At 34.3% G+C, this 13,659-nt stretch overlaps 1 protein-coding gene across 1 annotated transcript in view; it reads right to left on the bottom strand.

The window, feature by feature from the left end:
• Positions 1–13,658, bottom strand: part of LOC135585972 (calcium-transporting ATPase 5, plasma membrane-type-like) — a 28,253-nt gene extending 14,595 nt beyond the window's left edge. Inside the window, exons 1-15 of the mRNA XM_065085736.1 lie at positions 13,528–13,658; positions 13,342–13,431; positions 8,992–9,061; positions 6,419–6,489; positions 6,212–6,295; positions 6,068–6,145; positions 5,920–5,991; positions 4,169–4,252; positions 4,008–4,090; positions 3,829–3,937; positions 3,700–3,755; positions 3,561–3,603; positions 3,400–3,483; positions 3,082–3,219; positions 2,494–2,556 (exon numbers count right to left, since the gene is read on the bottom strand). Coding sequence (XP_064941808.1) covers positions 2,494–2,556; positions 3,082–3,219; positions 3,400–3,483; positions 3,561–3,603; positions 3,700–3,755; positions 3,829–3,937; positions 4,008–4,090; positions 4,169–4,252; positions 5,920–5,991; positions 6,068–6,145; positions 6,212–6,295; positions 6,419–6,489; positions 8,992–9,061; positions 13,342–13,431; positions 13,528–13,641 — 1,239 coding nt within the window. The 5' untranslated portion in view covers positions 13,642–13,658. The remainder of the gene's footprint in view (positions 1–2,493; positions 2,557–3,081; positions 3,220–3,399; positions 3,484–3,560; positions 3,604–3,699; positions 3,756–3,828; positions 3,938–4,007; positions 4,091–4,168; positions 4,253–5,919; positions 5,992–6,067; positions 6,146–6,211; positions 6,296–6,418; positions 6,490–8,991; positions 9,062–13,341; positions 13,432–13,527) is intronic.
• Between the last annotated feature and the right edge of the window lies 1 nt (position 13,659).

Raw genomic sequence — 13,659 nt, 5'->3', positions numbered from 1 at the left:
TTGCCAAGAGATGAAAATTCAAGCACAGATCAAATGAGCAATAATTTGTCAGATATGAAACATTGTACTAGTATCACTGGTCAAATTTAAGTATGTACTTAATCGCAGAAATGGAGATATAAGAGATAACAAGTTATTAACTAGTTTACTGAGTTGAACTACGTGAAGGATTTTTAGCCACTGACTTCAACTTGCAGGAACTCCAAGAAGAGTCTGTTTGAAACTCTGTTGGAACTGTCTTTCTAATTCTGCTTGGTTTTCTTCCATCTTACAGTGTCAAACTAAACACTATTATGTCTGCTGATGCTGCTTTGATTCTACCTCCCATATCTTCTTTGAATATTCGTTTGACAACTTCTCAGCTCTAAAACAGGCTTCTCCTTCAATTACCTTTCCACCGGGAAACAGGGTGATTGGTTACTAGAAGGTTCTCATCTTGGAAGAGATTTTGTCAAAAGAATTCAAAGTTTGATAGCCAAAACATTGTGGTTCCTATGGTTAAACAGGAATAGTGCCAAGTTTTGCAACAACCTCTCCAGCCATTCATTCCTAACTTGGAAGTCTCTAGCCCTCACCAATGACTTCAGCCCAAATCCTTTTTGAATTCTAACATCCCTAGAATGGAGTCTGCCATAACTATGACTTTACTTGAATGTAATGGCTCTTTTGATAATACTACTTATGCAGGTATAGGTTATATCTTTAAAAGATGGGATGGATTTACCCTTGAAGCTGGATATGTACCATGTCAAGCTAACCACCCTAGTGCAGTTGAAGGCTTGGATTTATTGGAGGCTTTAAACCTTGCTGAACATGGATGATGGCACAATCTATTGGTCAGATAGGATCCTGCCAATATTATAGCCATGTGCTTAATGGAGAAGCTCTGGCTTCCTGGATTCTTCATGAAATCATTTTGGGTATCCAAGCTGGAGTTTCTAAATTTTCTGTAAACAGTTTTTCTTATTTTAACAGATCTCTCAATGTTGACTCCCACAAACTTGTAGAGCTTGGGATTTGGGAGAATCCATCATACTTATTTTTGTTGGAAGTTGAACATGATTTCTCCTCAAGCGTTTTATGATATAACCAGTGTACTAAATAGTAAATATATCTTATTGACTTGTTTTTGTTTTCATTAAAAAAACTCAAAGAAGAATCTCTCAAGTTTTCATCAGCCCATTTTTCACCATCCCATTATACAGATCTTTATAGAATAGATCACATCATTGGGTTATCAAGCCTTCGGCAAACTTTTATAGAAAGTGCACTCTTCCTATTCATGAAAAGGCAACACTGGTTGTTTATTACTTTATTTTGAGAAAAAAATAACAATTTAACATGGCATGAACCTAGAGAAATCAAATGTAATTTGCACTACGAATTCGATTATTTGGCAATCCAGAAGATAACACCTCTCCGGAGATTACTTCAAGTGAATCAAATATGCAGAAACTTTGCTAATTTACTTCCAAAATTGTTGTATTAGCATAGCTACACAGAGTAATAGAAGCTGTCATCCATATCAATGAGGTTAGCCACATCAATTCATATTGGATTGCATGGTTTAAGATCTCTTTAAGTACAAAATGAAGAAATTGGACCTTTTTTGTGACCTTTACTGATCTTACGGGCAATATAATGATTAGGAGAACAAGGGCCCTTGCTTTTCTCAAGCTTGTACAGAAACAATCAATGATCAATACTACATTTTAGTCAAACTGATTTTTCCTAGCCTGAATTTTTAGCATCAACATAACATGAAATCTTTTTCTTATCCCATTAAGTGACATTCCTAACCAAATTAGTGTGAATAACAAATATATTAGTTCTCACTGGGTTAATAGTTCTCAAGCATTAATCAGATGGTAGTAACATATGACGGTATCATATAACATCCCGATTAGTCCTACATTGGAAGTGAATAAGAGTAAGATTGACTTATAAAAGTCTGATCTGATGGATAAACTACTGTCAACTAAAGTTTAAACATTTTGAACTAGTGGTTTGGGCTCAATTATCCTATCAGGTCAGATCATGACAATTAATCTCAAAGTCGACCTAATATTAGATATTGTGAGGGGCTCAAGTAGGAAAGGACTATTGGTGGAAAGAACCAAAGGGTACATCACGACATGAAGCCACTATTACATTAAATCTTATATACTAGGGTTTCATAAGAATATTAATAATTGTATTTGACTACGACAATTTGTAAAGACAAATAGAAATAAATTCCATGAGAACTAAGAAATAATATAAATTACTAATCATAGTCAACATAGAAGATATTCTATAAAATTTAATTACCACCTTTATTGCAACACCACCATGCTTTTTCTCTGAGTTGAAAGGAACTACATGAAGAATTGATGCTGCTGCCCGCACAACATCAAATTTCATTCCTAGCTATAAAGATGTGGTTCCATTCATGATCTCAAGTTGATAAAAGAGAACAAACAGGGAAGAGGAAATAATTATATAATTTTTTACCTTGATTCCCCAAGAAAGAATGGCCTTTTCTGTAGGTGAACCAGAGACCTCTGCAGGTCCATCCTATTGCAAGTGGGATACAGTAGTAAGTAGTTGAACATGGCCCGCAAGAGTAATGCCATTAATAGAACAATAAATTATGGTAAATTTGAAACCACAAAGTCAAAGAAAAAATACAATATGATTGAGCAATGAAATCTCTTGGGTGCCTGGCATGAATACTTAACATTAGACTAGTCAATTAAAGATCTTATAAACAAGTATTCAGCAAGTCAAATATGGATATTTATGTAGCATATACCAACAAACAGTATCTGGTGTTGTTTGAAACCAACCATACTAACACATAAAGTGGTATATCATGTTTTTGCTTCTTATTACAGTGTTAACTTTTGCAGCAATTGATTAAGCATGAAAGGAAGGATTTCAATGGAGATTTGAACTTCCTGCAACTTTTTGTACACAATGAAATGGGTTAGAAAATTTTCTTCTTCTTGATTAGAGAATATTTTTAAGGACATTTCCATTGTTTCCATTACACTTGTAAGTATATGAATATAAATTACAATGAGAAATAGGACAACTCACTTCTGGCACAAACACATTGCCAGTTGTATTCTGGGCGATGCCTTCAATCAGCAGGTGAGATGCAGCATCGGTCAATATATCACAATTGTCTGGAGAACTTAATTTCATCCCTCCAACATTTGCCTCCACTACAGTCATCTATAACATTACAGTAAACCTTTCAGAGCCAAAGACATAAGAATTTTTTTTTTTTTTCTTTTTTTTTTTGTTATAAACTTTCATCACATGACTGTACATTCAACAGTTATGCTTTAGACTCTTCAAGTAATTAAGAGCACTACATGGTAAGCATATACCCAGAAAATATAAGTTTGCAACCTGATTGAGTGTCAAAGTTCCAGTTTTGTCACTGCATATTGTTGTTGCTGATCCCATGGTTTCACAAGCTGAAAGCCTCCTCACCTGTGATTCAACCATTTTATATGATTTAGTTCTTTTATACTCTTGCAACACTTGATTGATTCATGAGAGATGCATACCAAGGCCTTGTCTGCCATCATCTTCCTCATTGAGTATGCAAGACTGATGGAGATAAAGACAATTAATCCAAAGAACCGATAGAGAGACAGAGTATCAGATAAAATATATATTACATAGAACAGCATCTAATATTCTTACGTCAAGGTAACAGCCAATGGAAGTCCTTCTGGAACTGCAACAACTATTATGGTTACCTAGTTAAAGTCGGTTGAGAATAAGCCACCTTACTGAAAAGTTCTACAGACTTACAAAACAATTGATACATACAGCAATAGTCAGGATTTTAACAGCACCATCAATGGCAGCCTTTGCACTTGTAAGCCCCCTTATGAATTGAGCAGTTCCATCAGGGTTTTTGGTGTGCCCAGTGAAGTATCTGAAATTTGCACAAATACATAGTTTTGATATATATACGAGTCATTGTTTACACAATTGCACATACTGACCTAGCCCAAAGAACAATGAGAACTGCAGCAGCAACTGTCAATCCAACTGTACCAATTAAAGTGGCAACACCATTCAATCGTACCTTTAGCAGTGAAAACCATCCATGTAAAACACAAAAAGCATGTTTCTAGTTTCAGAAAAAAATCACAGCAAGACAAACCTGCAGAGGAGTTTCTTCACCATTATCCTCTGAAATATTAGCCATCAACATACCCCATTCAGTATTAGTTCCAACAGCAATCACCTGGGATGATTAGAAAAGACATATAAGATTAGGTTAGTCACAGCACGTCCTGCATAAAAAAAGTTTTGAAAGAAGGAAAAAGAAGTGACCAAAGTAAACACATTCATATATGATTCTCGGAATAAATTTTTCAAATTTCTGAGTTTTAAGACAACAATAAGCATTATCGGATAGATTTAGTAATTGCATTATCATTCTGCTTCAGCATTTGTGTCCTGGGGATGCAACTTGGGCATGCAGATCAAATTCCATCCATGAGCACCAAAAATTGGTTTGAACATTTTTTTGGACAATCTCTTCCTGGATTTAGAATTAAAACATGCATCAAATACCACTAGTAACCAACCAAAATTGAGGCCAGTATCTGAACATTTTCTGCACAGGCTCACTGCTTCAATAATAAAAGCTGCACATAAGTTCAAGTAGGGGAAAGCTTGAGCTGAGATATCTGCTAATGTCAACATGTCATCCTTCTGATCGTTTCTGACTGTTGGTCAGAAACCCAAATAACAACCAGTGTTTGACAATTTTCTTTTTGTTCATGAACTCAACATGTTTAATTATGATTGCTCCTTATTTTTGGCTAGCAATAGTACTGTCAAATGAGTCTCACAAGTAACATAAGCTCATTACTATTAGCATCTGTATTGCTCTGATCTATGACATCATACTATTGTCATTTGGATCTTACAAGTAATATTCAGTAATGCAATTAAATAATGAATTATAATTATAATATGGTTAATAACTTCATATAATATGCATATGGAACTCCGATTCAAAATAGAAAATACTTAACAATGAATATGGAAAATTGCTTTACACACCCTATTTATTAAACACTGATCATAAACACTGGCAAATTTCCCCTTAATTCCATTCCCATCAGTTATGCCTCAAACCGTGCAAACCACTTATCAATTCAATTCTTTGTTATTTTGTGAGAGTTTGAGAAAGGAGGTAAGATAAGGACTCTTTAATATGTAAAATTACATAATTGAAAGAAAAGTTTATCTGTGGATTGAATAGTTTAATGGGTATGTGATGTGAAAATTGCAGGCTTCAGTCACAAACTTTAGATAGCAGCTCTAATGGATTTAGCAATTAGACTGCCGGTAAAAGCTCATGAACATTTAAAATTCATTTACAAAAAATTACAGGCTCCACCACTACTCATGAACATTTAAAATGCATTTATGATAATATTGTGTTCCTGTATGAATGTTTTCTTGCAGGAATTTGACTTATGCTTTATTGCAGGAATTTGACTTACAAAAAAGTTTCTTAATGTAAGTGCAGTAGTGGAGAAGCCAAGATTGTGAATGTTAAACTTTAGTAGATATCATACTTCAAAGCAAGAAGCAAACAAAATCTTTGATGAGACATTGAGAAAATTTCCAGTCAACATACCTTACCCATATATACATGTAGAAATTTTCCATAAAAGAATTTTAAAGGAACATATTAGAACCAAACTTCCTGTTGCCAAAAATGCTACATATAGAAGGAGCCTCATGCACTAATATCCAAAGTAGAATCTGAAGAATTATCAGCATATTAAAATGCTCTAATATCATAATCAGATTCTCAATTTAGGCATACAGCATTTTTCGACAATAAAATACAAAATGGAATCTGAAGAATTATCAGCATATTAAAATGCTCACCAACATGGTGCCAAAGCCATCAGCAACCTTGCAACCAGACATCAAAAATGGTGCCTTTTGGTCCTTGTGAACCTGAGGAAGAAAATCATATGTTCAGATATGGTTATCAAGTAAATCAGTAAGAAAAAGAAAAAAAATGAAAACTCACAATCTTGGCTTCCCCGGTCATGCTAGATTCATCTATAGCAAGAGAATGGCCATCAATTAGAATACCATCAGCTGGAACCTATAAAGCACATACAAGTAATTAGATCATTTTACACAATCGAGGTTTCAATAAGTTGAACTGTACCTGATCCCCAATTTTAAGTGGAACAATATCACCAACCACTATATCAAATATTGAAATTTCCATCCTTCTACCACTTCTAGTTACCTAAAACAATACAGAATTTAATGAGTTTGACTTAACAAGACTTGATATTCAAGCATATGAATAAGAAGTCGTATTCCAGAAAAGAAAATTCAGAAAGAAACATTTCTGTAAGCTAGTACATACCTCCAAGTGAATATTTCGCTTCTCCTCATTCAGACACTGGAACTGGAGGGATTGTCTATAGTCGCTGACAGCTAAAAAGAAGATGAAATCAAGTGAATTGAAGAACTTTAGTAGCACTTCCTCCAGGATACCAAAAGCAAAACTCACATGCCAAAAAAAAGAAGCCCGATCATAAAGACTAATAAACCTAAGACTGAAGGGGGGAACAAGCAAAATCTTCTGATATTATTGTCACAATTGTGAATGCCATTTTCTGATAAATAACATTTGTTCAAACAATAGAAATTTCCAACCACACAATGCACACAGACATGCAAATTCCCAGAAGTATTGATCTAATAGATGGTAACCAAGTATTTAACCAAGAGCAAGAATTTGTGAATGAATCATCATCCATATTCCACAGCTTAATTATGCAACTAAATGTTGTCAAAATTGCAACAGTTTTTTTTGTCAAGTAATGGATAGATCGTCGTCATGTTAAACACCCTTAGCAGGTATAGATAGATGCAGAAGTTTGCATCTGGACAAGGTTGTATGTTAGACACCCTTAGCATGTATAGATAGCTACAGAGAGAAAAAAAATTCGAAATATCTAGGAGATACTGCTATTCAAGTAAAACTTGTTGCTACAAGAAAAATATGAATCTACTATGGACACAATCCTCTATCCAATAGACAGAACAAATATTTTCCACAGCTTTTATGACCAAGAGAAATCCAATTAAGTGGCCTAACAACTGATTCCAATAGACACCCACAGATGAGGAAAAAGAAAAGCACTTTCTTGGTATTGGGAGGAGAAAAGAAGCTTTTGTTGCATCAATTACTAAATTATTAACTGCAGTTAAACATTATTCTACTCTCTATTAGCTATGATAACATTTCGCTGCCTTTTTATTAAAACCTCTTCAAACATCATCTTCAATTTGGATCTGACCTAAAACACTTCTGACTGCTCAGTACCCTCCCAAAATCAGAGGTTGAGAAAATGTAGTAGGCAAGAAACAAAATAAAATACAAACAGGAAACATGAAAAGCTATTAACAATAAATTTAACAAGCAGACACTAATGGCAAATTTCTTTAATTGGCTTGACAATTTGACCATATTGTGGCTTCATAAGAAAATCTCACAAACTATCAACTATAGAAATAATAGGTTCACAAAATCTTAATCCAACAATAAACAATCATTTTTTTAATCAAGTATATTTTTTAATTTTTTGTAGTATCAAAATCCATATTTCTATGTCTTGTAGCTAGGAAGAAGTCATATCCATTACAATTTTGCTGATCTTACAATGAGAAAAACCAATCGTACTGCATTCAGAGTTCAGAATCAAACCTAAGCTACTTTAGGTATCTATTATAGATAATAAACAATATTCTTTTTTCTGTTTGAAAGGAGATACAATTAAAAGAGTGAACGGGAAAGGAGGGTGAAACTGTGGTAGGGAAGAAGATGGGGTTAGAAGTTGGGTGGACCTTGCAAGCAGAAACAAAGATAGACTCAATACTTCATCATAACTCCATATATGCTAAAGTCTCTTGATCAGACACCTATTACACTAACAAAGGAAATATCTAGTTGAGAAATGAATTAAATAAAGACTACACTTAATTTATTCTACTATCTCTTCTCCTTCCCTAATAATAATCTTCAGTATTGTCACATCAAGGCTGACTTGTTGTATGTTGTCATATTTATTCACAAAAGTAACTCATGATCCAATCAAATATAATTAATCATAAAAAATCGAGTAATATTCAACCAATCTATTTTTTTTACTCGATTAAGGACTAATTTAACTGAATTATGGATTAAATCTGATTTCCATCACAGAATTAAAATTATTTTCTCAAATTGCTTATCCTCGGGAAAAGACCTTTCTAATAGTTGACTCTTTCACATTGTGGACTTGGAAAATCTTGGTATTAGAAAGCTATAGTCATACCTCAGCCATGCATGATGCCACTCTACAAAAACTTTCAGCCATTGAATGAATAAGATTTATTATGCTCAATCTATGCTGGACTTTGAATGTTATCATCATCATCATCATTTCAAACACTAGTGACAGTTTGGATTTTAGCCCATGAAGAGAATTTCAACCTTGTTTAAGACAAAGAAACATCACGCCCAGAAGGAAAATCTGGCCTCCACCTCCATTCCCCACCACCATCACCACCCTTCCTTTCTTAGGAAAAGAAAAGAGACCTGAATCACGTGCTCTCTGATTATAAAACTTTTTTCTTATTATCTTATACTCAAGTCCATTTGCAGTGACAGCATCCTGATTGCTGTTCTTTGGATGGGACATGTATAAACATACTTCTTTTATCTTGTATAGTCTTCCAAGTTGCAAGTACCCTCCATAACCATGAAGTGAAAAAATATTAGAATAAAAATACCACCGGTAGAGGCAAATATTAATCACAGAAGTAACTAATAACAACTTCAAAGGGGCACACTCTTACTGCAAGTTGTTTTATCAGAGGTTAAATTCACTCAATTAGTAAAAGCAAATAGAGAAAAATTAGATACTCATATATGAGATCTAGATATCATACCTGTAACAAGTACAACAAGAATTACAGCAAAGGCAATGCTTCCACCGTCGTACCATCCTTCACTTAGGCCCTAGGTAGTAGATAGTAGTACATCATTAGAAGAAAATTACCAGGCATTCTATAGCCAATATGTTATGGATACAACTAGCTGATCCATCAAGCAACATCCAAAGAAATCTAAAGAATGCATAAGATTCCAAAAAGTTTGGAGTCTCATCAAAAGCAGAGACTTTCAGAACTCTCATTTGCAGCTGGCCATTTATAATATGGGAACACAAATATATGTACATACCTATGGAACAAATTCATTCACTGTTTTGATGCATTTTTCATACAGAAAATGCAGAAACATAAAGTATGTGGAGTCTTTGTAAACCATATTAATTAAAAGAGGTGGAAGGGAAGAGAAGAGAAGAGAAGAGAGGAGGAAAATAACAAGCCAAATTACATGAAGAATCCTTCAACTTTGGGTGATATTGCAAGTTCGTCTTGAAACTAAAAGAACAAGCCAAAGATGAGTTAGTGTGATAGTCAATTTAATTCTTTTCTTCACATACCTTTCAAAAAATACACATGATATCCACATGACATTTACATGTCACAAAAATCATAAACTGACTATTGAAAACCTTAGTTCCTGTGTTTGGTCCCAAAACCATCAAATTTTAGTTTTTAATTTTCCCTATTGACTTGATCATTGACTAACATTTCATGTAGATAGCTTTATGTCAAGCGCATTGTCACAAATCGCGTTAGAGTCAACTTAGCATTGGGCATACTGAGGGGTTCAAGGACAAAATGGCTATATGTGATGCGGTTAGAAGCACATCACAATGTGAGTCACCACTGGATTGAGTCTCACGTTTACTTAACATGGTTCGTGACAAATTATAGTAGCCCCCATGTAATCCCACGGCAAAAGTGGGAAAATAATTTAAATAGGTTGTAATGGTTTGATGAGTATAATAATTAAGCAAGGAATGATATTTTACTCAAACCAATAACAAACGAGTGGTACATATCGGTCTGAGCGTCCGTTGGTACGTGGACTGCACCTGGTCCGATCCACCATATAAAAGGAAAACTTCTTACCCTAATCACTTCCACTTTTCAAGCATGCCGCCTCCACTTCTTATGCAATTGTGACCTCTGTTTCTCACCATGACTTCTCACCGCGATCGACACCACTGCTTCTCATGCAACCATAACTTCACAGCCCAAATGACCTTTGCTTCTCATGTAGGCCACTAGGTCACCACACATTGCAACCTCCACTTGTTGCAATTTCATTGCACATTGCTGCCATGCATGACCTTTGCCCTAATTACTTCTCCGGTATGCCTCTTCTCCTTGTCCTCTTTCTCCTGCTTCTTCCTTCTTTTCCTCCACTATCTCCTCTTCTTCCACCTTCCTCCTTCCTCCTCTTCCTTCATCTGCCCTTTCTCTTCTCTTTGTTCTTCCTCTCCGAAACACTAGTAAGTACCACATTATATACCAATACTGACTAGTATGTACCGGTCCGACCAAATCACCAAAACAGGTCCCGTACTTGAAACCATGGTATGCAATACCGAATGGTACCGCCCGAGCGTTACGTACCGGTTCGACGACATACCGGTACGTGGACCACCCGGTACCGCTACAGTGCTACATTATTAGACTGTAGTAGTGCTACAGTGCTACAGTTCTATACTGTAGCAATATTACAGTGCTACAGTAATGAAGAAAAATATATAAAATTATTCGGTACACCAGGGTGTACCACTCGGTATGCCCTGGTGTATCGCTCGGTACGTCGGTACCGTACCGTACCGAGCCAACCTCGAAACACCGGTACGGTACGGTATTGCATACCTTGCTTGAAACGATGATCCTTGATAATAAGTATCTTGGACCATATGGTTTTGTTTATCAAGTTAAAAGGTCAATTTGGCCATGATAAGACCACATAACTATGAGTGATTCTTCGAGTTAGAACAAGTTGAAAAGTTATCCTTGATGGCATGGCATTATCACCAACTAATGTAGGACAACAGAAGATGTTGCAGATATGGCAACTTATAACATTTGAAGACCACTTAACTAATAAAAATATAATGAATTATGCTTATATCTAGGTCAATTAACATTCTATTAAATAAAAAAGTTATGCGTATAACTATTATGTAGTCTTTACTCCAGGGTTTTGAATACCGGTTCATACTGACGTATCGAGCAATGTACCAGTATGTATCATCGATATGCCCTAGTGAACTAACAATATATCCTAAAACCTTAAAAATATCTCCACCTACTACGCTAGGGCATACCGATTGGTATGCCTTTGTAATGGTCGAAATCAGGGGTAATACCGGTCAGTATGCCTTGATACTAGTCAAAACACTAAAACTATCCAATAGAGAGCAGTTCATATACCGATATTCTCTCGGACCAGTATGTACCGATCATACCGGGTGGTACACATCGAAATTGAGAACCTTACTTTACTCAACCATGGACTTACCAAATTACATATGTATCATTTGATAGGATTGATTTGATATTTTATAGTTTAATATTCTTGCTTCGAAATGACCTTTTAAATGATACACATTAGCAGCTACAAAATAAATATGGATCAGGTAAGGGCGACCAACAAAGAGATAAAGAGCAACGATGGTGGCAAGATAAAAGACATTATAATGTTCTTCATCCTTAACCTAGTATTAGGGATGGGAAAAAGAATATTTTCTAAATTGAGTTATGGAGATAGGCTTTAAAAATCAAAAGGTTTGATTTCAGTATAACTAAGAATAAATATATGTGATGTAATTTTAGTAATACTACAAGGAAAACTATGAATATAGTTAATATGAATGGACAATTAATTTCAGTAAGAGTACTAGGTATCTTGGCTTTGTTATTCAACATGATGAAAGATTGATGAAGATATTATATACAGAATAAAAACTAGTTGGCTAAAATCTAAAAAGAAATGGCTCCAAGTGTCCTTTTAGATTAAAAGAACAGTTTTACAAGATAGTTAAGATATTCATGATTTATAAATGTGAGTGTTGGGTGATTAAGATGCATCATATACAAAAAAATTTTGTAGCTGAATGTGAATGTTAAAGTGGATCTTGCTTGGAAGCCAAAAAAAAATATTTCCATTTCTGTACAACTAGTCTTAACTCAGGTAAAGAATAATATGAGGAAGAATTACCTAAGATGACATAGACGTGTTCTAAAGAGAGACATGGAAATGCACGAGTGAAGGCTTTAATTAAAACTATAAATATGGATATAAATCTTTTAATTTAACTAAAGATATTTATTAAAAGGATCAATGTCAGAAAAAATTCATGTAGTTCATCTCAAATAATTAAAGCATTATAGTTTGTGGTTGTTGTTGATAATGATCAAATAAGGGTCCTCATGGATTATACAAGAGATAAGGATCACTTGGGAGCAACATTCATACAAGAGCATAGTAACTCATTAGATAAAAGGTCATTTGGGAAGAAATGTACAGACTGAAAACTCGTGCATGAAATAGTAAAGAATTTTACCTAAGGTCTTTAATTTTGAATAATACTGTGTGGAATGGGCGATACATACCAGTCCATCAATAGACCAGTACACGGACCGCCCGTTACTGGGCAGTATATATATATATATATATATATATATATATATATATATATATATATATATATATATATATATATATATATATATATATATATATATATATATATATATATATATATATATAATAAAAGGTGATGTCGCCTTTTCCTTCTCCCATGCAGGGCAATGTCGCCTTTTATAAAAATATTTATATATAAAAAAATCTTATATATATATATATATAAGATTTATTTTACTTATATATATATATATATATATATATATATATATATATATAGGTGACGTTGCCGAGGCGACATCGCCAAATGTTTAATTTATTATATATATATATACCTAATGGTATACCGCTTAGTATACAGTAATACCGTACCGAGCGAATGTCGAAACTCCGGCACGGTACGATATTTCAATCCTTGATTTTACCTATTTACTATTAGAACTTCATGTAAATAAATTTAACTGACAAGTGAAAGACTTAGGTATAAAACAAAGTATCACATTGGGTCTCCAAATAATTGTCCTATTTATCAAACTAAGCAAAACAGCAATTGAATCAGAAAAAAGGTATTTATTTCTAAAAGCTTTATGATTGGATTGATTATAGAATTCCACAAACTTAGTAGGCTTGACAATCAGATTAGCGTAACTTGTATTTTGATAGCAACAAATTATTATGCTTGTGGCAATATCTATCGTAGAGAGATTATATGGACATCTTACTTCTGTTTTTATGCCCAGTACCAATGAAATAACAGCAGCAACCATCAATATGATGAGTGTCAAATCTTGGCAAGCCTCCCACAGGAACACCTACAAGAGGCAGATGTAAAAAATGAAGTTCATCTGTCAGCAATTGTAAACAAGAAGTAGAAATAACAATACATACACAAGCATAGTAATTCATACCAAAAAGTTCCGCCCTTTCTTTTGTGGATATGTATTTGCTCCAAATATGATTCTTCTATGCAACAATTCAGATTCATCTCCGATGATACCCCTCTCAATGTTGGATTTTAACATATGTGATAATCCCTTGAC

The sequence above is a fragment of the Musa acuminata genome, chromosome BXJ1-10, assembly GCF_036884655.1.
Source record: "Musa acuminata AAA Group cultivar baxijiao chromosome BXJ1-10, Cavendish_Baxijiao_AAA, whole genome shotgun sequence".
Classification (NCBI taxonomy): Eukaryota; Viridiplantae; Streptophyta; class Magnoliopsida; order Zingiberales; family Musaceae; genus Musa; species Musa acuminata.
This window is presented reverse-complemented; position numbering and strand designations above follow the sequence as displayed.